This window comes from Emydura macquarii, unplaced genomic scaffold (assembly GCF_026122565.2).
Source record: "Emydura macquarii macquarii isolate MOO-44397 ecotype Brisbane River unplaced genomic scaffold, CSIRO-AGI_Emac_v2 contig_1876, whole genome shotgun sequence".
In the NCBI taxonomy this organism is placed as follows: Eukaryota; Metazoa; Chordata; order Testudines; family Chelidae; genus Emydura; species Emydura macquarii.
The window spans coordinates 3,762,879-3,784,432 of NW_027132013.1; the positions used below are offsets into that span (position 1 = coordinate 3,762,879).

The following is a 21,554-nucleotide window of genomic DNA, read 5'->3' on the forward strand; positions in this document are numbered from 1 at the left end:
TTAAGTTTTTAACATTCTAGCACTGAAATGGCACAAAGGCTGCCCAGTAGACCAGCCACTTATTTTCTTAAAATATTGTGCTTATAAACTATCTGTACAACTATTTAAACTTGCAGTAAAGAAAGGTATTTAAATTGCTAAATTTTTTGTACTTGTTCTAGGGCTGTTGCAGACCTAATTAGACACTTGATTGTGAGCAAAAAAATTAGAGATAGGCTGGACCATAGCAAGGAAAAAAATCAGGTATCTTCCAAAAGGTGGGAGAACCTGATGGTAGGTAGGTTGAGGGTCCATACATGATGTATCTGCCTTGAACAGGTTGAATGATATGTTCAGCAAGTAAGACCCACAAGACTCCTACAGAAATTAATAGAGGTGTTAATTACAAAAGGGGTCAGACACAGAGAGAAACTTGTTAACTTTTGAAAAAAAGTCAAATCTGCCAAACCGGTGTATGCCCAGGACACACACACAGTGCAGAACCAACCAGTCAATAATCAAACCACCAAATTAGGCCAGTGGTCCTTAATGCTGATAAGGGCTTGATGGATCTCTTTCTGGACCTTGCTACTATCATTTCTGAATTGAGTAAAGAAGTCACTAGAGAGTGATGGGAAGCATTCTGCTCCTGCTTAGGTGCTGACTATGCTTCCCAACCCAGGCTAGCCTGGAACTGAGTCCATAATCTGGACCCCTCTCTTTTTCCAGATCTTTGGAACACCTGCACTGTAGGACACCACATATTCCTCTCACTTGTTAACATTAACCCTTTGCTTATTTTTTTAACTGTTAGGTGATCACCTGCTGAAAAATTTTTATTTCCACTAACAGGCCCCAATACTGCTTCCATTTAAGTGAGTGGAAACATTCTCAGCAACTTCCATGGAAGCAATATCCTGTCTTTAATCCCAGTTTTTCAGAGTTGTTGAGCACTTGCAACTCAGTGAATTAAGCAGGATCTGTGGGGGCTCAGCATGTCTGAAAATCTGACTCTAAAGGTCTACTGCAAGTCAGTACAGCATATTTAAAACCTGTTCTGCTACCTCGGAAGTGTGCTAAATATAAATGCAGAAATAAAGAAATACCTAAGTAAAGCAGAACAAGGTTACTTTTGAACAAAGAGTCTCCAACAGCACAATCAGCTTCACTGCCAACAAACCAAAGATCTACACTAGATCAAAATGACAGTGAAAGAGGTGGTGAAATTGTGCATCTGCTATTTTATTAATTAAACACTGGTTTAAAAAAAAAAAAGTAAAGCATGTGAGCATCTATCTAAAAAAAGCTAAAAAGGGAAAAAATGGTAAGAGATTCCATGAGAAGAGTGTCAAGAACTGACTGCCCTGGGTGGCAGGGGAGAGGTGTATATAAAATACGGTGCCTTTTGTTCAAAAATGAAATGCTTGTAGTTTTAAACCAAAAGAAAACTTGCATGTTCTGGGTCTAGCTAAAGGGCATCATTAATAGATAGGTAATATTTTAAAGTTAACAATTTTCTCTCTTCTCTACCTCCACCCCACACCTCCCCACCCCCCACCTTTGAAATAAAATGGTCCCATTAATTTCATTTACTTGGGTACTAAACATAGTCTGCATTACTGAGTACCAGCAGCTAAATTAAACCTTTTCTTCTTTTGCTGGTACTCACAGACAGCCAAGACATTTTGTGTATTTTAGTACCAGCCCATCTCTATTTATAACAGAAGTTTGAGAGGCAAAAATAGCCATTTTTATCTGTCCAGTAGCTGTTTCAAAGCTCTTTCTATGTTCATTCTGTGCCCGACTCTAGTCACTCCAAGGTCTATCAAGTCTTCCTTCTGAAGGTTTGGTAAATGGGTGCCATCTATTTCATTGTCCATAAAGGTCTCTTTATGTTCACCTAAGTTTAGACTTTCCAACCAATCTGCCACATCTGGTTTAGTCCACAGGTGGACAGGCTTAGTTGTAAAAGGCTTATTTGAGATTGGCTGTTGCAATATTGAGGGAGAAGGAGACCTGCTGCGTCCTGTGTTCAAGCCAAATAAGTCCCCAGAAGGAGGCTGGCTGGGTAGGCTAAATACATCAGATAGAGTTGGAGAAGGAGATGAAGCTGAAGCAGCAGCAGTCAGAGGAGCAGGCATGATGTCTTTATTAATCTCTGTTGGTGAAACCACAGGGCTTGGAGCATGTCTTGCTCCTGATGTCCTACTGTCATAATCTGGGGACCTGCTCTGCAATGTGATGGGCTGGTTGGTTCCAGGCCGGACTGTAAAAGTGATGGTTGTACTTCGTGTACCTGAGACAGTACTCATGACTTCTGTGCTCCTGAAATTACAAACAGACAGAAAACATCCACACACGTCAGTAACTGAATGAAGGATGTTCCTTACCAGGAAAAGAAAAAAGTGGCTTTGGAGTGACAAAAATGAAGGTGTTTTTTTTTTTTTTTGTTTTGTTTTGTTTTGTTTTTTTTGAGAGCTCTCACAAATGAATGTACTTTTTGTTACAAGGTCAGGTTAAGGCACAAGCACCAAGAAGTTACAACAGTTCTTTCCCACAAAACAAACCCAATTCTCTATGATCAATGGTAAGCCATAATGTAATTATAAATGAAAATCTTGCCTATGAATAGTTAAAAAAAATTCCAGAGAACATGATAAATTTACATTTTCTTCCCTTTCCATGGACACTATAAATTAATTCAAAATTAAAATGAGACAATGTTACAAACACAAGAACACACTAGGTCTGAGTTCTAGCTATGTAATTAGGCTATGAAGTTCACAGAATTTGAACATCCCTATAATACAGGGAGTGGTTGGATTTTGGGGTTTTGGTTTGGTTCCCTCTCTGATTAAATGAGGATTTAAATTTCATACAATGAAATAGTGTAGCTAAAAATACAGAATTTAAAAATGAATTTGAAACTACCTACTTGAAGCATGTTATTTACTTTGACTTTGGACGTCTTAAAAATTCTCAGTGAATTTTACTGCCTATTTTGATTCCTATTCATCTACATAACAGACACAGAACAAACTTCCTGAAACTCTTCAAATGATCCCTGCAGAGACCAGCTCTTGGAGAAAATGTGTCGTTTAGGCTTAAGTGCCCACTAAAGCCTTTGCTGACATTGCCTATCAAAGATGCTAATAACAATTTATATGGATATGGGTACATTAGGAAGTAGATTGGGATCACCAACTCCTTTTACACAGGTGGTTGCCAGATTATGACTTTTTTGTTTGCTTTTATTAAAGCTACTGACCTGGGCAGTATTTCAACTAACTACCTACTGGTGAAAAGCTCCATATCTCTTTACCAATTGCTTGTGCCATCCAGTCACCCTTCCTTGGAAAATTTGCTTCTGATATTTTTTGTCAACAAACAGGAATCCCACTGTAAGTGTGACAAGAGTTAAACCATGGTACCAACCAACCAACAGCAAACTTTTAACTGTCAGTTCTTCTTTCCTCCCACAATGTTGCCATTCTTGGTTTCACTAATCAAATAATTTCCCATGGCAAATGACTACCTGTTCCTCATGATGAGAAACTTTTCAGTTATAACTAGACGATCAAGGTGGACATCTTGGGCCTTAAAATCTATGAAACTATTTGTGTTTTGTTTTTTTTTTGAATTGGCAAATGAAATATGTTTCCAGTTTTATTTTAATTGGCACAGCTCCAGTTACTATTCGCCATATTTTTTAACATGCTGGGTGCCTTCAACTCCCTTTGACTATAAGGATAATTGAGGGTGCTCAGAGTTTTGATGGAGCAATCGCTTGAATAGGAAGTGTCTAATAAAAATATTTGTGTCTATTTGTGTGCTGGAAAATGGTTTAAATGAAGTGTTAAGTGATGCAGTCCTGACTTTATACACTCTGGCTACTGTGAAAACTGTTGCATTTAATCTGGCTTTGTTTCATCAACTGGGATTCTAGAGGCATAGTTTTGTGCCAATAGTTCATATAGTTGTTCAAATACAAAACACCTGTTAACTAGCAGTCTATATTATTTGAATTATATTCGCTGTGGTGACAGCTAAAGGTCAGATAAATCAGATTTATCTGAAAAGTTCAGAGTGCACACAAATCAATTCTTAGCAAAACTTACGTTCTAATTATTCAGGGCTTGATTCTGTGGACCCTTACTTATTTGAGTAATTTGTATGCACATGAGCAGTTCTAATGATTTCACATAGACCATTCCATCAGCTTCAAAGGGAACAGGCAAAATCTTTTACAGCTTACAGGGTCAGTGCTTTAGTTCCTCCAAAAGTGTACTAGAAGCAATAGTTTCAGAGTTTACCTATTATTGCACAGTATTGTAATTTGGCCAAGAAAAGTAAAAATCTGCAAGGTTTTCAGTATCTCCTTGTGAGTTGTTTGGAGCCTAATGGCTCGCTGCATCTTGAAGGATTGGGTCCAAACAAACAGCAGTTTCAGACTGTATGTATGTAGGCAGTAAGAAATTATTAGAAATCAATGAATCAAGAGAAGTAAATATCTTTACTAATTTTAACTTAGAACTAAGTGGCCACTCCCAAATTCCTCAATAATGCAAGACACTATTTGAAGACAATGATGGTTTTACTTTGAAAAAGAAGGATTGCACTCTATGGTGATTACATAAAAACCCTATCATGTGAAAACCCCATGCCTCCATCCATTGATGTCTTTGATTTACCTTTCCTGAGTTATTATAAGAAATCATGTTTTGATTATTAATCATGTTCATTACTGTAGTGCCAAGGGACCAACCTAAGAATGGATTCCCATTGTGCTAGGCACTGCTATGCAAAAGGAAAATAATTGGCAACACTGTGTTCTATCTCCATCTTTCATTTCATAGTTTACTATTGATGCTCATAAATTGCTGTTGTAATGGATAACAAGAGTATATATGTCCAGAAAATCATTTTACTGTACCTTTTACAGTAGAACCTCCGAGTTATGAACACTTCGGCAATGGAGGTTGTGCGTAACTGAAATGTTTAGAACTCTGAACAAAATGTTATGGTTGATCTTTCAAAAGTTAACAACTGAACATTAACTCAATACAGCTTTGAAACACTACCATGCAGAAGAAAAATGCTGCTTTCCCTTTATTTTTTAGTAGTTTATGTTTAACACAATACCTTACTGTATTTGCTTTTTTTCTCTCTCTCTGTGGCTGCCTGATTGTGTTCTTCTGGTTCCAAATGAGGTGTGTGGTTGACTGGTTAGTTTGTAACTCTGAGGTTCTACTGTACATGTAAACTGCATTATGCCTTTAACCAAAAGAAGTTAACAGCATGTTCGGATCATAAATATTATTTATGCTATTTCTGTGGCACTGTCTGATAGACGGGACAAATCTATTTTAGTTGATTAATGAAAGAAGCAAGCAGCTCTATCTCAAGTTACAGGATATAATTACAGTATGTGTGCTGATGTAAGTTACACTTTTATAGCACCTTCATTCCAAGAAACTCAAAACACTACACTAACATTAATGAATTTAGCTTTATAGTCGCAAGTCTCCTCTGCAGTAGAGGCTCACCCCATTGTACAGATGGGATAATAGACTTACAAGTTCTGTGACTCTGCCAAGTCACATACAAGGTCTGTGGCAGAGCCCGAAAGAGAACCCTTCGGTTCTCATTCCTAGACCTGTGCCTTAAATCACAAGACCCTCCTTTGGCTGTCTGCACATGCCATGCCAATCCTTGTATTACATCACATCCGTACAGAAATCTATATAGCTTCTTAAAACACACACAGTATTATAACATGAGATCATCTTACATTTGTTTAAGAAAAAAAATTGCAAGTTACTGCCATTCTGCCTATGCTTTGTTATTCCTTTTCTATAGCATCTATTTTATTCTAGACTCTTTGAATTCATTTTTCTTTTATTTCCATTAAAAAAAAAAAAAAAAAAAGAGTAAAATAAGAAAGATTACATATCAGTTCTCGAATATTCTGTGGTTCAATTATGATAGGAAGATCAAACGGTAGCCAATGGATTCATGTAAATTCTAGTGGTCTGTGTGTGTGTGTGTGTCTGATCATATTATAATAGTGATACTAATTCTTGCCCACCTAAAACCACATTTCTTTATAAAAATTTACAGGCTGAATCATCTTCCTCCATTACTTGCATACTTAAAAAGGTGAAGAACATGATGATTATTTTAAATAAATCTGGCCCTATTAAGAATCAGCATATGGTAGCATTTGGAGTAGACATGCACTTGTGTGTGACTGCACATTATATGAGCTCTTATTACATCAGAATATATAATTACTGTGTCACAATGGTGCATTTTCCAAGTGCAAAAGCCATCTATGTGGCTTGCAAACAAAAAAACTTACTAGCTTATTCTGAATCATATTTGCATGATTTAAACACACTATTATATCTTTAATTTTAAAAAGCTTCAGTGGCAGACAGGATGCTGCAGTATATCCTAGATGGCTCCCTTGCGCGGGGGGGAGGGGACACAACAAAACCCTGAATTATGCTCTCATCTGAGCTATTTTTACACTGTGACTTGCCTGAAGGCCTACTGTCTATGACAAAGCTCTTCCACCTTCTTTTAGAAAAACAAGTCTTAGCAAAAGAAAAAGTCAGTAACATATAAATAGCAGTACAGTACGAAATAAGGTTATTCAAGCCCTGACTTTTGGAAACAAAAATTGTTTCTTCAATCACAAATATTTATATTTTACTTCAGTTCAGCACAATAGAGAAACTGAAAAACTGGCTGCAAGAATCTGTTAACTAGAGAGATCAGAAGAGGCCCGATGGTTTTAGTGTGAGAAGGTTTTGGGGGGAAGGAAGTGAGGCAGGATCAGGAATCTGTGCAGGGGACTGGTGGAGATAAAGGACGGTGTGCAGGTTGGTAGGGCACAGAGGATTTTGCCAAGTAGTTATTTCAGTGGCAGCCTGGCAGGATTGGGAAACAGGAGTGAGGGCTCTGTTCAGGCGATGCCGTTTCAGTGAGCGCAAGCAGCAATTGTGAGAGGTTTGGGGGTCTCTGAGAATCAAAGTTTCAGTGGTGATGAAGAGAGGTCAGGAAGTCTCTGTAGTGGAGGAATGCTCTCTGTGGCTAGGGAAAGGAATTCCAATAGAGGGAAGAGAGGCAGCTTCTGCAGGAGCAGATAGTTTCACATGACTAACAAAAAGTGGTAGTGGGAGCAGACTAGAAGTAGGAAGGGGAAGGAATCACAGCTACAAGTGCTGAGGATGTAGTGCAGTTTGGTTGGGTCAGGGAAGCCTGGCTTTACTTCATGCATAAACTTGTAAAATAGAAACTGATAATCTCTTTTGTGGTTGTGTGTTGTCTTTATTATTTAACTCAATAAAAACACATACAAAATTGCACTAAGCAAAAGCAGATGCAATTTCATTTTGTCAAAATGGCAAGTATGAATGAAACTGATCTGTTGCCACACAGCTCATTTATCACTGGGTTTTATTCAGTTGGTCCAATAAGGAAGCAGACTAATGTGAAAATGGTAAAGTAGAGTAACAGGATACTATAGGCTACATGGAAAAACGCTTGTTGAATCATTGTCCTGTGGTCTCCAGAGGTGAAGACGTTTGGAGAAACTGTATTTTGTGAATTAAAATGTTGCAGCAACATTGGTGTGTAACTCATTATGCACATGTAAAGAAGTCACCCACTAGTGAAGGGGCAAAAAACAGAACTTTATCCAATAGAATAATGGTATGTAAAGAAGATACAAAAATCCCACAAACACACCAGCAAAGCTCTGGGCATGCCACATATTTGAAAATCAGGCCATTTATTTAGCCACTGAAATATGGATTTAGGAACCCAACTTTAGGTGCTCATTTTATAAGTCTCTTTGCTGAAATCTGTCTCCATGAAAAAGGTAGCTTTAAACTCAGTTTGAAATCAGATGCAGTTCTGTAAATCGGTGGTTTTAGAATGGCTACCATTTCTGGATTAGGATGAACTAATCCGAATTGCAGTTAGTAACAAAGTTAACACTAAAAATGTGATAGCTAAATTGTGAAAGTTAAAGAAAACAGAAGGCACAACATAGAATACTCTATGCTTTTTGGTTGTCACTTACTTCATGGCACTTCAGCATGACCCTCTTCTGTTAACAGCAGTCATGGGAGCAAATAAAAATGACAAAATGGAATGACTAAAACACTGCAAAATAACGTACAAAGCAAAGAGATCGTGTAAAACTGGCTGACAAACAATTAATGAGATGAACTGAAACTAAGGGACACAATAGTAACGGAAAAATTCACGGGTGGCTTGTATGCTTAGAAGAGTCACAAAAGATGGTGTTGAGTTAAAACTGCAGTTACCCTATAACTAAATACACTGATATTTACTGTGCAGAACTCACTACTGAATTTAACTCTGCCTTACCTGGTTGCGATAACATTATGTCATTTCTTCCAGGTAAATATAAAAAAATGAGACAGTGAGAAAACATTTATAATAGCAATTTCATTTAAAAAAAAATTATTATACCAGCTCACTACAGTTCATTTTTCCCTCCAGGACTCAATCCTGCAAGCTACCAAAGCATGTTTGACTTCCATTGTTTCCAGTGAAAAGTTCCAGAGGGGTAGCCGTGTTAGTCTGTATACAGCAAAAACAACGAGAGTTCTGTAGCACTTTAAAGACTAACAAATTTAATTTCTGCAGGCATAAGCTTTCGTGGGTTGCAACGCACTACGTCAGACGAGCATGGGTTGCAGCCCATGAAAGCTTATGCCTGCAGAAATTAAATTTGTTAGTCTTTAAAGTGCTACAGAACTCTCGTTTTTATTGTTTTCAGTGCAAGTTGAAGGCACTTGGCAGCACCACACAGAATCAGGCCCATTGCTAGCATAATAAACATTATAACATTTTATGAAACAGAACCAGATAAGAATTACACCATGGATAAATTATAACCATTTCCTTCTAAAGCAATGTGATTTGGTAACAGTAATGATAGTAAACTACACTAACTGTTATTACTATTTATTCCTTATTAGCCTGTTGAATCAGAGTGGAGTAGTTAAGAAATCTCAAGGTGAGTGATGCCATTTTCACCTTGGGCTGTGCTGCTGCTTTTTTCTTCCCCTACAGAGTCTCTTGGTTTATATGGTGTTAATCTCACTGATATTATTCACTGGATCCTCCAGGTTGCACTGATCATTATGTTGCTAAGCAACTACTTGGTTCACAGAGTACACACTAATCTGTTAACATGGTTAGAAAACCCCAAATTATTCTCCTCTCTGTTTTGTTTTATCAGATTCATATAGAAGCTTGTAGGTTTTCAAATTAATTCATAGAACTGCTAACATTAGCTCCCAAAATTATGGGGAAAAATATAAATCCTTCAGTGCTACAATGAAGATTTATTTTCCAAATAACGGATAAGGTTTTTTAAATAGATGAACCGAAATCAAAATCCCTAGGACTGAATATGTCCAGCTACTATTAAAACCTTTTTTTTTTTCTTTTTTCCCCTATTGGTTTCAAATAGAGCCCGCATGTCTGAATAAGCATAAACCTTTTTTTTTTTGGGTGGGTGGGGTGGGGTGGGGTGGGGGGTGTTGAAAAGGGAGGAAATGAGAATCAGCTATCCAGACCTGGGGTGTAAGAACCTAGGTAATGCAGGCACATATATGAAATAGACTCTACATAACATTTTGCAATTAGAACTGGTCTCCAAAATTGCCTGAACGAGATGGTTGGCAGGAACTAGGGATGTGGCTGCAGGCCAGATTCAAACACAAATCAAATCCCCTCTCTAGTTAATTATTCTTCTTTTAGCAGTAAAATGTAAGTAAATTCATCCTTTGGATTTCTCCTCTCTCTTTCCTCCTGTCCTGCCCACAAATTAGGTAATTCAGTGGAGATGCAAGGGGACTTTCTAGCTAAATGATGCTATGTTAACATATTGTCAGGCATCATTTGTTCCAGTGAGAAGAATGGGCCACCACAACTACACAGATAAAACATTATTACTCTAGCAAGGTATGAAGAAAAATGTGTCTAGGCTCCGTCTAGTGTGTGAAATTCAGCTCATTACTGCACAATAACATCTCTAGTCCTCATTTATCAGAAAACTCACAGAGGTCATATTTCTGATTCTCTCTGACTAATGCTCACCAAATGCATATAATTTAATTAATCTATGCTACCTTAAAATTTCATTCAGCACCATGAAATGATAAAATTACCATGATTGTAGCTGTCATATACCTGTAGCTCAAAACAGAGTATAACTGAAAGTGAGCCTTACAGTTAAAGCATCTGTTGCTAGCTGTGCAGAGATAATTTTTAATAATGCTACCTAGGCTGTAATTTTGTACATTTCACACGGACAATGTATGTTTTCATTTCATCTTGCATCTCATGCTGAATGTTGTGAACATAACCCAAGCTAACCTGTGAACAATGCCTGTATGCGTACCACCGTTTCTCTTCGGAGAGGGTGTCCAACAGGCTGACTAAAATGTTTATCGGTTTCTCTTTGGCAGAGCTAATTGAGTTGTTCCTTTAATTCAACAGGATTTCTGCATTTCTGAGGTAAGTTTCCTAGTTCTCTCATATTACATTAGAGAGAGAAAGGCAGCAACCCTTATATTTAGCTTGTCCAATGCTTTTCTATATTAAAAAGAATTCTAATGCCTCCAGGGCTTGAAAATTTGGCAGGAGGATAGTCCAAAGTACCTTGGAACTTAGCAAATAATTCTGTTTATCATGCACAAATGGAATAAAGAATTTGCAACTTATTCAGTTATAACTGGGACAGGAGTAAAAGCAGTGAAAAATGTATTTCTGTCACTGAAGTCAGCATGTCTCACTGAATACACAGAGGTGCAACAGATTTGCTGAGTAAGGCAGTGATGCTCTCACACAGGCAGTTTCCAGATTAGGACTGCAAATTTAAAGTGGACGGTTCTAGTCATTAACACACATGCTTGGACCAATTTCAAGTTAAATGCCAGGAGGGAGAAGTAGGCACTCTCTCCACTCCCATGACTTTGCTATTAGCAGGGCTGACCCTAGACCAAATGGTGTCCCAGGCAAGGAGTGTCTGTGGTGTGCCCGCCTTCCATTGTTAAACTTCTGAATATCTTAGTTTTTATTGCATTTATAGCACATTTCACGACTTTGATGCACAATTTGCGTGCATAATTTATCCCTGTCATATAAGGTCATAAATTTGCATGCTAGGATTTGTAAATCTGTATTTATTCATGCCACGTATAAGCAAATAAATTGGTTTCCTCAAATCTTATAGAAACTTTTTAATTTTTAAGAATAAACTAAAATAAACTAACATCAAGAAACTGAACTGTGCACCAGCAGTGGGCTGACAACATTCTAGGAGGTTCGAGGAAAATATAGTTCTCAGAAAGTCTGGATGGTTCCATGAGATTCTACAAAGGTCCAAAACATTCTAGGAGGTTATTGAAAAAGGAATCCACATACGGAATTCCCTGAAACATTTTACTTCAAACATTCTATTTTCCCTTTTGTTGCTAACAAAAACCGAGCCCGGCACCCCAGGCAGTCGCCTACCCCTAAATCCGGCCCTGGCTATTAGCATCTCATGCCCTCTCTCTTTCCCCCACCTCGCCCCATCCAGGAATTTGTTGTTAATTCTTTCCCTTAGGCAGAGCACAGAGAAAGTTAAGCAGAAGAAAGACCTGAAGATTCCAATCTTGGTCCCACTGCAGTCACTGAAAAACCTCTCAGACTTCACTGGGAGCAGATCAGGCCAGAAATGCAGAGTCCTGTGTGTATTAAGGAGCAGAAAGCTTTCCTAATATTCAGACTCAATTTCATCCTATTACTTCTAGTTATATACTACCCTACCCTCTTGTAATATGCTAAAGAATTCCTTTCACCATTGTTTTTTACATCCTTTAAATAGTTGTAGACAATCATGTTTCTCTTCTCCATTTCTTCTTAATGTTTGTTTAGCCCAGAAATAATTATATAGCTCCTTTAAGTCTTTTGTCATACATAACTCTTTCCAGCTACCTAATCCAGCTCCTCAGCTCCCCTTTTCTGCTCATCTTTGAATAGCTCATGTGACTGCATATGGATACTGAGGTGTCCTGAATTAAACAGACAAAACCTTTCTGCTCCCCCAATATTCCAAAGGCATTCTACAATTGTAGAAAGAGTGAAATCCCTGCATGGTGAGTTGATGCATTTTTATATGCAGACCAACACTTTATAGGCCATTTTTTTTAAACTGTCATAACACATTGTAAACTCATGTCTGATTTGCTGTGTGCTATCACTCCTAGGTCTTACAGCAATTCTCTCCCCCAAATGTGTTTGGGATTATTTGTCCACAAAAGAATTAGCTTGCAGTCAATTTTAATTTTATTTTTGCCTTTATTTCTGATGGTTAAAGGTATCCTTTGAATCAGATCTCTGTACTTACTGCTGATCACAGCTGCAAATTTCGTTGTGTGTGTGGTAAGAATTAGTGCAGGAGAGGAAAAGACCAAAACTTTGAGGGAACAACATAATGTAACTACTTCCCTAAGGGTTCCAAATAGGCAATTATTACTAGAAGTCTAACATCTCTGAATACTCACTCCTTTTTCTACATAATGGAAATTTTATTTTTAATATAAATTTTTAGCAGCTCTTCAAAAACTGAAAGCTTCCCTGTCAACCTAATTTTGTCTTTCCCCAGAAAGAAATCTCTCTATTTATTTCTACATTTCAGTTTCCTCACAGTAAATGAATACTTCATCTTGACTCATTAAGGAGTTGGAGGAAAATTAAGAGTTCTGATTATTTCAGAATAGGAAGGAATGGCAAAGCACATCTTCTACTTATTTGCCACAAAATATTTTGAACCAGAAATGTTCAGTTCCACTGTAACCTGGAAAAGAACTATTAGTTTAAAATATGAAAGAATTAAATGAGATTAGATGTATAAAACCAGGTACACTAGCTGTTTAATATGACTTTAGACCAGAAAAAGCATGCACTGTATACATTTAAAAAAAAAAAAAAAAGGCAGTTGTGTAGGCAACAGAAAGAGACTATACAATCTGGCCTTATAATATATAATTAGGCAACTTTTGTTTTATGAGATCACGCAAGACATCCTCAAATATATTATGTTCAGTTTCTGATCCACCTTTGGTCAAAGACCACCTACATTAAGCAACCAACATATTGTTGGTCCATTTCTACAAATTTCATTGAATTTGTCTTTTCTGTATTAAGGCTTCTCATCTGTACCAGACAACTTCTCTGTTTGTGTCAAGCACAACTGAAAGGAATTCCACTCTCCTGGAGTTTTTTGCCCATATCTTCATTCTGGGACTACTCCATGATCCTGCATACACCTTCCTTAGCCACCAGTTCAACAGCTTCCATCTAATGGGAAAGGACAAACTTTAAATACCATCCTCTGAGGCCTGAGAGACTACTCTTCCCTAAAGAAGAGATCATTTAGTATTAAAAAAGCCACTCTTTCAATAATGCCAGACACACCTGATGTACCCAAAGAGAGGGAGCCATGCTGAGTTTCTTAACCTGGGGCTACTGCCGATCCAGCACAGTACTTCTAGGGTGAATAATTTGGATCGTAACTTTAATATATAGTAGGGTTACAGTTTTGGACAGAAGCTCCAGACAAAATTGATTTCCATGTGGCAGGTGAGATCCAGCAATTAAGAATGCTGCAGCCACTCCTAAGCTCTGTATAATGCCAAACCTCTCCATACCACAAAAGAGGATGCCATATTTTCTTATAATACAGACAGGTCAAGCCCATTGTTCAAATCCCTTGTAGGACAGCAGTGACATTCAGAAAACTAGAGTTAAAGATAAACAAATTTTTTCTATCCAAATCTAGGATTTAAAGGAATATATCCACTTTTAAGATGTGAGTGGCTTACCTATTGTTACTTAAGCAAAATATGATCACTTTTCAATTTATTTGCAGGCCTTTGCACGTCTGTGACCTAGAGTTATTGTACCTTTGTTCTTCCAGCTCATTTTTAATGACACTTTTTGTATTCAGTCTAATATAATATACATACAACTGTGCAAGGCTATATGAGATCCTGTGTCTCCGCATAGGACTTGCGTAGGTATTCATTGGAAAACAATCCATTAAAAATGCATGAGCTAGGTTGCAAAAGGAGTTCCGATCAAGAAACATTTCTAACTCCCTGAAATTGCTTCCTTCACAGACTGTTCACTAAGCAAATATGGGCAATTGAATTATAGATAAAAATATTGAAAACCATAAATATACCAGGTGATTTATAACATACAACCTCTATGTGTTATGGAACTGAATAAAATTTCAATATAATAATAAATGTTGAGTAAAACTGCAAGAACTCTCTTGTATAAATAGTATTTTAAAAGAAAAACCAAACCAGTTCTTGAACACAAACCTAAATTATTCACATAAAAATAATGGATGCTCTGTCTCTTGAAGTTATAGAAATTGAGAGAACTCTTATCCAGTTGTAGGCAACTATCCTCACTTCAATTCAGCTTCTCCCATGATTTTAGTTTTGTTCTCTTTATAATTGGCCATATATTTTATGAAGAGTTTTCCTTTAAAAATAAACAGTACAATATTATCCAATATTTTGACTGCAATCTCCATGTAGTAGGTATCAAGCATGACTTCAGTATTCATTTTGGACCTTTTCCTGCTTTCCTTTTCTAGGCAGAACTCAGTTTCAAGTCAATATGAATTCTGCCTCACGTAGGAGTGCAAATAGGGCCTTCTTAGTGCTTGTCTATACAGTGGGATAATGCGAACAGTATAAGGTCTGATTTCTAAACAGCACTAACGTGTTGCACATTAATTCATCTGTTCAGAGTCTGCTGCTGCGCACTAAAAGTTCCCTAGTGCACTTTAACATGGTACTGTTTTGAGCAGCACTACATTAAAAAGCATTAGGGAATTTTTGATGTGCATCTGCACAATCTCTGTGGACCAATTAATGTGCAACACATTAGTGTGCATTGCTGCTCCATGTAGACAGGCCCTTCACTCTACTGTCCACAAAAACAGAACTTAAAATGGAAACAAGTAATAATAAACTGCCTGCTGGTTTCTGCTTCTTGCTTTTGTTGTATATGGAACCTTCTTAAAAGGAACTTTCACACAGAGACCTAAAATTTCAGTGATAAAGGGATAGCATTCTAGCAATGGGAATTACAATGGAGCTAACTGTATCTGATAGCTAGGGGTAGCCTTATCAATACAGTTGTTATTACGAGAAGCCTCAGAAAGTGGGCCCATTTTTCCAATGAAAATGTACATTATTTTATACCGGAAACTAGAAGAATAAGCAGGGCAAAAGTTGTCCACTATGTAGTGTATTTGTACCCTAGGCTGACCTTTAATGTTATTAACATTCTTATGGTGGAACCAGCTTGTCTAAATGCTCAAAAGTATGCTCTTGTTTAGAAAACAGAGCAATTTTATCTTGAAAGAGGTATAGATGTTGTTTTAATTTTTAGTTGCATTTACCTTGTACTGAGACTTGCAGTTTTTGTTCCAGTAGGTGACTCCAACCCTTCCCCTGGCTTTGAGGATTTCTCTCTGTTCATTTGTTGTAGTATTGAGTTCAATTCACTAATGACGTTAGCCTTTGGGCCTGAGAGAATTGGGCTTTTTACCTCAGTTACATCACCCCATAGCTTGGAGGTCCTTTGCTGTACAACTTTAGCCATATTGGGCTGTACACTGATAGGAGGTGGTGGAGGAGCAGGTGGAGGGATAACAAAGCTATCTACAGTTTCTTCAATTAGAGCATCTTTATAAAGTGCATTGCTTTTGTTGATTATGGGCTTCATTTTTGGCTTAGGAGGTACTGGGGGTTTGTCCACCAGAAATGTTTGCCCATCTGCATAGACTGTACACGTATCCAAGTTTTCACCACCTTCAGAGGATAAGGTAGAGATGCTGGACACAGTTGAGATAGTGCTGGTTGTCTCTAAGTGATGGTCACTACTACTTCGACTGTCTACCTCCTCAATCCCAGAGTCAGTGACATTGTCAAAGCTTTCAGGGGGTGGCAGAAATGAGGCAGGCAAACAGTTTGAAAGACCCACTTGTTTTTTACTCTCTAAGGAATTGGTTGATTGGTTGGGGTTAAAAGAAGCAGATGGAGGTGTTCCATTTTTTCTTTGTTTAAGTAAGTCTGTTAGAGCAGAACCTGGAGCTGAACGGTCATCAGGGATATCAAAACTGTTAGCAAATTCTAAGGGAGGAGGTAATGGCTCAGTAAAAATAAATTCTTCGTCAATATCAACAGATGCAAAAGGGGGTGGAGGGATGCGAAATGGTAAAATGACAGGCTCATCAACAGAGCTAACTGCTACAATAGTTTTGCAGGGAGATGCAGGTGGCTCAGGTTTGGCAGATACGTTCAACCCACTTTCTGCTTCTTCGCTACCTTCTGGCATCTCCGATGGAGAATTGTCTGGATTCATTTCCATTTCAACTTTCTTTTCTTCATCTTCAGGGGTGTCATCAGACTTTGCTGCATCCACAGTATGAACCATTAGCAAACCAGCTGACTTCTGCTGTGAAGTATCCACAATATTTATCAGCATGTTTTTCTTTTCTTCAGGCTTCTTCTCTTTCCCCATATCTGTTTCATATTTGTTTTCAGTCTCCTGCCTTCTCAGTGGGCCACGTGTATGTTGCCTGGTAACAGTAGCAGTCACAGGAAATGTAGTTTCAATATTAGATCTCAGCTTTGTATCAATATAAAGTGGTTTATTAAGGTCTGCCTTACCAGCTTCTCCTTTGCCTGGAGTCTGTTGTGTTTGTTCTTTCATGGCTCTATCTCTTGCAGAAAGCGCAAGTGCTAGAGGTGAGTTTGGATCTAATAGCTTTCCTGTGAGTGGATGAACATAATTATCTGAACTGGACACATTAATGGTCTGAGTTGCCACCATATTGTTTTCAGTAATTTTTTTTATGGATGAAGAGTTTAATGTCCTTGCATCACTTTCATTGGTAGGTTCACTGCTATTAAAAAGGTTTTCAGATACTCTAGGTGCAGGAATTGGAGATGGTGACATAAGTTGCCTAAAACTATCTTCATTACTAAACAGGTCCTCATCAGTAAATTTAGACTGTCTCATACGTGGTGTTGGGGGCAACAGCCCGACATCCTCATCTCCCAAGTCTGTAGAAAGAAAAGCTGGAGAATTACGCCTAGCTTCCAATCTCTTTTCCCTATCTCTCACTGCTCCAGCAATGGCCGCTGCAAATGGACTGCTGACATTTAAATTATCATCAGGTCTGAGCTGTCCAGGCTGCTCTGAAGACTGAGGGTCAATCTCCATACTGCTTCCTTGGCTACTTTTCCCACTACTGCTGGTAGATGGTTCTTTCACAATAATTGTTGGAATTGGAATAGAACAGGTTTTTTCTGGACTATCCTCAACATTAGATTGTTTCACTAGCATTCCCTTCCGCCTTGCTGGTTTGGCTGGCACATAAACAGCTTTGCTTGCGATCTTCCCAACTTCAGAATATGGGTTTTCCGGCATCTGACCTCTCTTGTTTCTGAAATTTATCTGCGATGCAGCATTCCTACTATACAAATCCTCAGAATCTAGAGAATAACGGTCCAATTCTCTTCTGTAATACATCCCTCTGCCCCTTATCATTGTTCCCATATTTTCAGATCTACCTGAAGAAACCTTTGAACCTGAATTCTGAATAAATGCAGGTTTAATTGTTCCATAGCTTCTTGATGTTGGAGATTTGGGAGAGTTGTAAAGGGAGGGAGAAGGAGGTGGTGGTGAAGGGGGTAGAGACTGTGGTGGAGGGGGGATATCTTCAGAAGTGTCTGGCATGGATAGACTTCTGGTAAATTTCAGCATAGGAGGAGCCAAAAATTGACGTTCTTCCTCTGTTATTCCTAAAAAAAGAAAATAAACTTCAAAATTTTGCTCTTTACTTAAATCCAATGTTATATTATTTCACTAAAAGATAGGACCCTAAGGGAATCTCTACAGAGCCCGCAGGAGCAAGCATCCTAGCCCAGGTCAACAGATTTGGGTTAGCAGGGCTCGTGCCACTGCTCTAAAAATAGCCGTGTAGACAACACTGTGAAATTGTTAGAGCTCAGGCTCCGAAGCCTATCCCCCTCCCTAGGCTTCAGAGTCTAAGCTGCAATTTCAGCATTATTTACAAAGCTATTTTTAGAGTACTAGTGTGAGCCCTTCGAGACCGAGTCTATTGATCTGGGCAGGGAGGCTTGTTCCTGTGGGCAGTGTAGACATAACCTAAGGTGCTATAGCAATGTTGCATGGCATGAAGCATATCTGAAATAATAAAACATGGCTGGCTTGTTGATTACTGATTATTAAAAGTTCTCTAATTTTTGATTTTCCATAAAGCCACAGGCTAATATTAAAAAGGAGTGATGTAGCAACAAAACTAAACTGATTACTGATTGTAGGAAGATGCTTTTGTTTTATGTACATTTGGGACCAACAGAGTTCTCTTCAAAAGAGTGTGAAAGTGTGAGTGCCAAAACTACTCAAAGTAACATTAAAGGTTTTGTATGAGTGTCAGGTAATAACATAGAAGGCAATTTTCTCTGAAATATTGCAAGGAGGAAAGAAATCTTATATACAGAAAAATAGTGTGCATCTGGCTCTAGCAATCCAGAAACACACCAAGTAATGCTATGCTTACACAGCAAGTACAATATTGAGGCATTTCTGGGAATTTTGCCAGTATTGTTTTAGTAAAAGACATACACAGAACTATGAAGCTAATATTACATAAAAAGTGATATTTTAACTTTGGATAACATTTTTCAAATGCAATTAAGTGACTTACGAGTCTAAGTCCCATTTTCAAAAGTGTTTTAGGCACTTGGGAGCTCCTTAGGTGTTTTAATTTAGAGAATGTTACCCTCTATATAATAAAAATGTTACCCTCTATATAATAATGTGATTTCTGATTTGGCTTAAAAAAAAAAAGGCATTTTCTATAAAAGATGGCTTTGCCATAAGACAAAATTTGAAAATATTGTGGTAATTTTGCTGAGGTTTACACAAGCACAATTTGCTTATAATTAGATCAAAAATATCTTGAGCACGATGGATCAATGCTAATAGAAAATATACCCAAAACTAAGCTTTTTTTCCCTAGTGAAGAAAAATTATCACTTTGAATTAAAAAGTGATCTTATGTTATCCATTGACCAATAGGTTGCATATCACAGCTTGCATAGCACTGGATGGTATTTTCATATCAATATAAATGTCTGAATGCCTCTTAGCTGTGGTTGATTTATCACAATAGGTCTTCCTCAGCTGTTTTTCTTCTCGGGGTATGTCTTCACTGATGGTGGCAAATTCGTTGCCGTCAGATCCATCTATCTGGATCGATTGAGCAGTCAGTGAAGACTCGCTCAATCGATCCAGAAGTCAACTTGTTAAAACCACCCCCTCAAGTGGCGCAGCATAGTGAAGACGCTGCATACAACGGAAGTTAAGAAGTCGACGGGAGTTACACAAGCTACTCTGCATAACTCCCGTCAACTGCCGCCAAATTTTAAGGTAAGTATAGACCAGGCCTCACTTTCAAAATTCTGGCTTTCTTTGTTAAAGGCAAATTTCCATAGCCATTACAACCCCACAACACTTGAATAAAGTGATCAAAGCAAAACATGGAAGTTGTACTCATTTTCATGCAAACTGATTTGGTTCTTGAGCTTTGGATCAGAATTAACCAATTCAATTAACTTGAAGAAAAGTGAGTCAAAATGTTTTAAGCAAGAACTGAAATTAATAAAAAGTGTTAAATTAAAGCACATGTAGCATTCATATGAGAAATGGCATTTTACCTATAGATTTTTGTCTTCTCATTGTACCCCGAGGTATACCTAGAAAAGGACCTTGAAGACTCCCAGGTACAGTGGGTGGCATCACAGCAATACCCTGTCTATCGTACATGGACTACAAAACAAAACAAAAATATTATGTACAAAAGGGCCATGTTGGAGAGAGACACTATGAGAAAAATAATTTCTCTCTTGTTCCACATACTACTTTGCTGTTCATCTTAAATAGTCAGTGATCAAATGAAAAACAACACACTTGATATTTTTATTTTCCACTGGGATTGTGCTTTTATCTGTATTTAAGAAATTGAAAACAGCTTTTTTAAGTGGAGTTACTTGAAAAAGCAACAAATTATCTATTCTTCTAGCACATTTTAATGGTAAATTTTAAACCGAAGGTATCACGAGCAATCACGTTTCTGTTTATTTCCCTCCCAAAGTCAATGTCACAAACTGCACTGCTGTTTAAGTCACCTGGCACCAACATATGGGTTCCAATATTTTGGCATAGAAGAGAGACCTTAAATTTTCTAGGTTTAGTGTTAATACTTTGAATTCTAAATCTGCTCATACTACTTACGAGTAGTCCCACTGATTTCAAATGGAATTATTTGTGTGAATCAGAATTTGGCCCTAAACTTATATTTTGATTTTATGAAATTTAAGAGTTTTGACTGGAAAATTATGGTTTAATACCATGGTTTAGCATGATCATCAGGAACGACTGAACAGAACAGGATCTCAACCCTTCAGAAATATTTTGTTTTTCTGGAAAGACTTATGTCATCTTCACATGGTCTCACCATTGAATCAGAAATATTCAAAATCAAATAGACAGAATTAGGGACAGCACTTTTATATCTAAGCTTATTCTGGGCCTGGATGCCTATAGGGTATTCATTATAGGCAGAGCTAGGAGTGCTGCCAATACTTAAGGCTACCTGTTTTCTGTTGCTTATAATTGCCACCTTTAACCATTTGGGATGAAGTTTCCCATGCTAAGCTGTCTGACTCAATCTGAATTTCTTTTAAGAAAATCTCAGCTACTATGGTTCAGTCATTTTCAAGAACAAAGGCTAGGGGAAAATATATTGTTTTGTCCATGTTATAAAAACCCAAAACGTACAATTGTATCATTGGGAAGCTCTAGGGCCTTCATTCTTTGTAGAAGGGACTTGAAGTTGGCAGGGGGACACCCTCGTGTCAGCAATATACCTTTTGCTGTCTCTCTGAAAATCCACACGGATTTGGCCAAGATCTAAGCCCCCAAAAAACTGTAGTTTGCACATGCTCAGTAGAGACTTCTTAGAGCTTGGCAGTTACAGTCTCCCATATTCTGTCTGCACTGCCATGCTCCAGACCAGGAGCTCAGCAAGGCTTTCCCTGCATTTGCTTCTCCCTGGGGCCTATGGTGGTGCCAGATACAAAAAGTGAGAGCAGGAAAAGGGTCTTGTAGTCTGAATGCTCCTCATGCTGACACCCAAGCAGTGATGAGTAGGAGGAAGCCACCTGACTGGAATGCAGAGGGCAAGGAATAGGAGAGGTGCCAACACTGTATTTCAGAAATACAGGACAGCTTTCTTAGCACCTCCCACCTCCCCCTTGCTGGCTCATGTCTGTCTCACTTCATGGTCCCTGGCACTGAGTGAGTCCCTACACTGTGCCCTCCTAGAAGCTCCTCCTCCCCGGCCCAGTTCCCACTCCTTA

At 38.1% G+C, this 21,554-nt stretch overlaps 1 protein-coding gene across 1 annotated transcript in view; it reads right to left on the bottom strand.

The window, feature by feature from the left end:
* Positions 1-1,519: 1,519 nt before the first annotated feature.
* The window catches only part of SHANK2 (SH3 and multiple ankyrin repeat domains 2), a 621,534-nt gene continuing 601,499 nt past the window's right edge, over positions 1,520-21,554 (bottom strand). The window contains exons 24-26 of the mRNA XM_067557524.1: positions 19,851-19,962; positions 15,500-17,909; positions 1,520-2,304 (exon numbers count right to left, since the gene is read on the bottom strand). Of these exons, the coding sequence (XP_067413625.1) occupies positions 1,731-2,304; positions 15,500-17,909; positions 19,851-19,962 (3,096 nt within the window). The 3' untranslated portion in view covers positions 1,520-1,730. The remainder of the gene's footprint in view (positions 2,305-15,499; positions 17,910-19,850; positions 19,963-21,554) is intronic.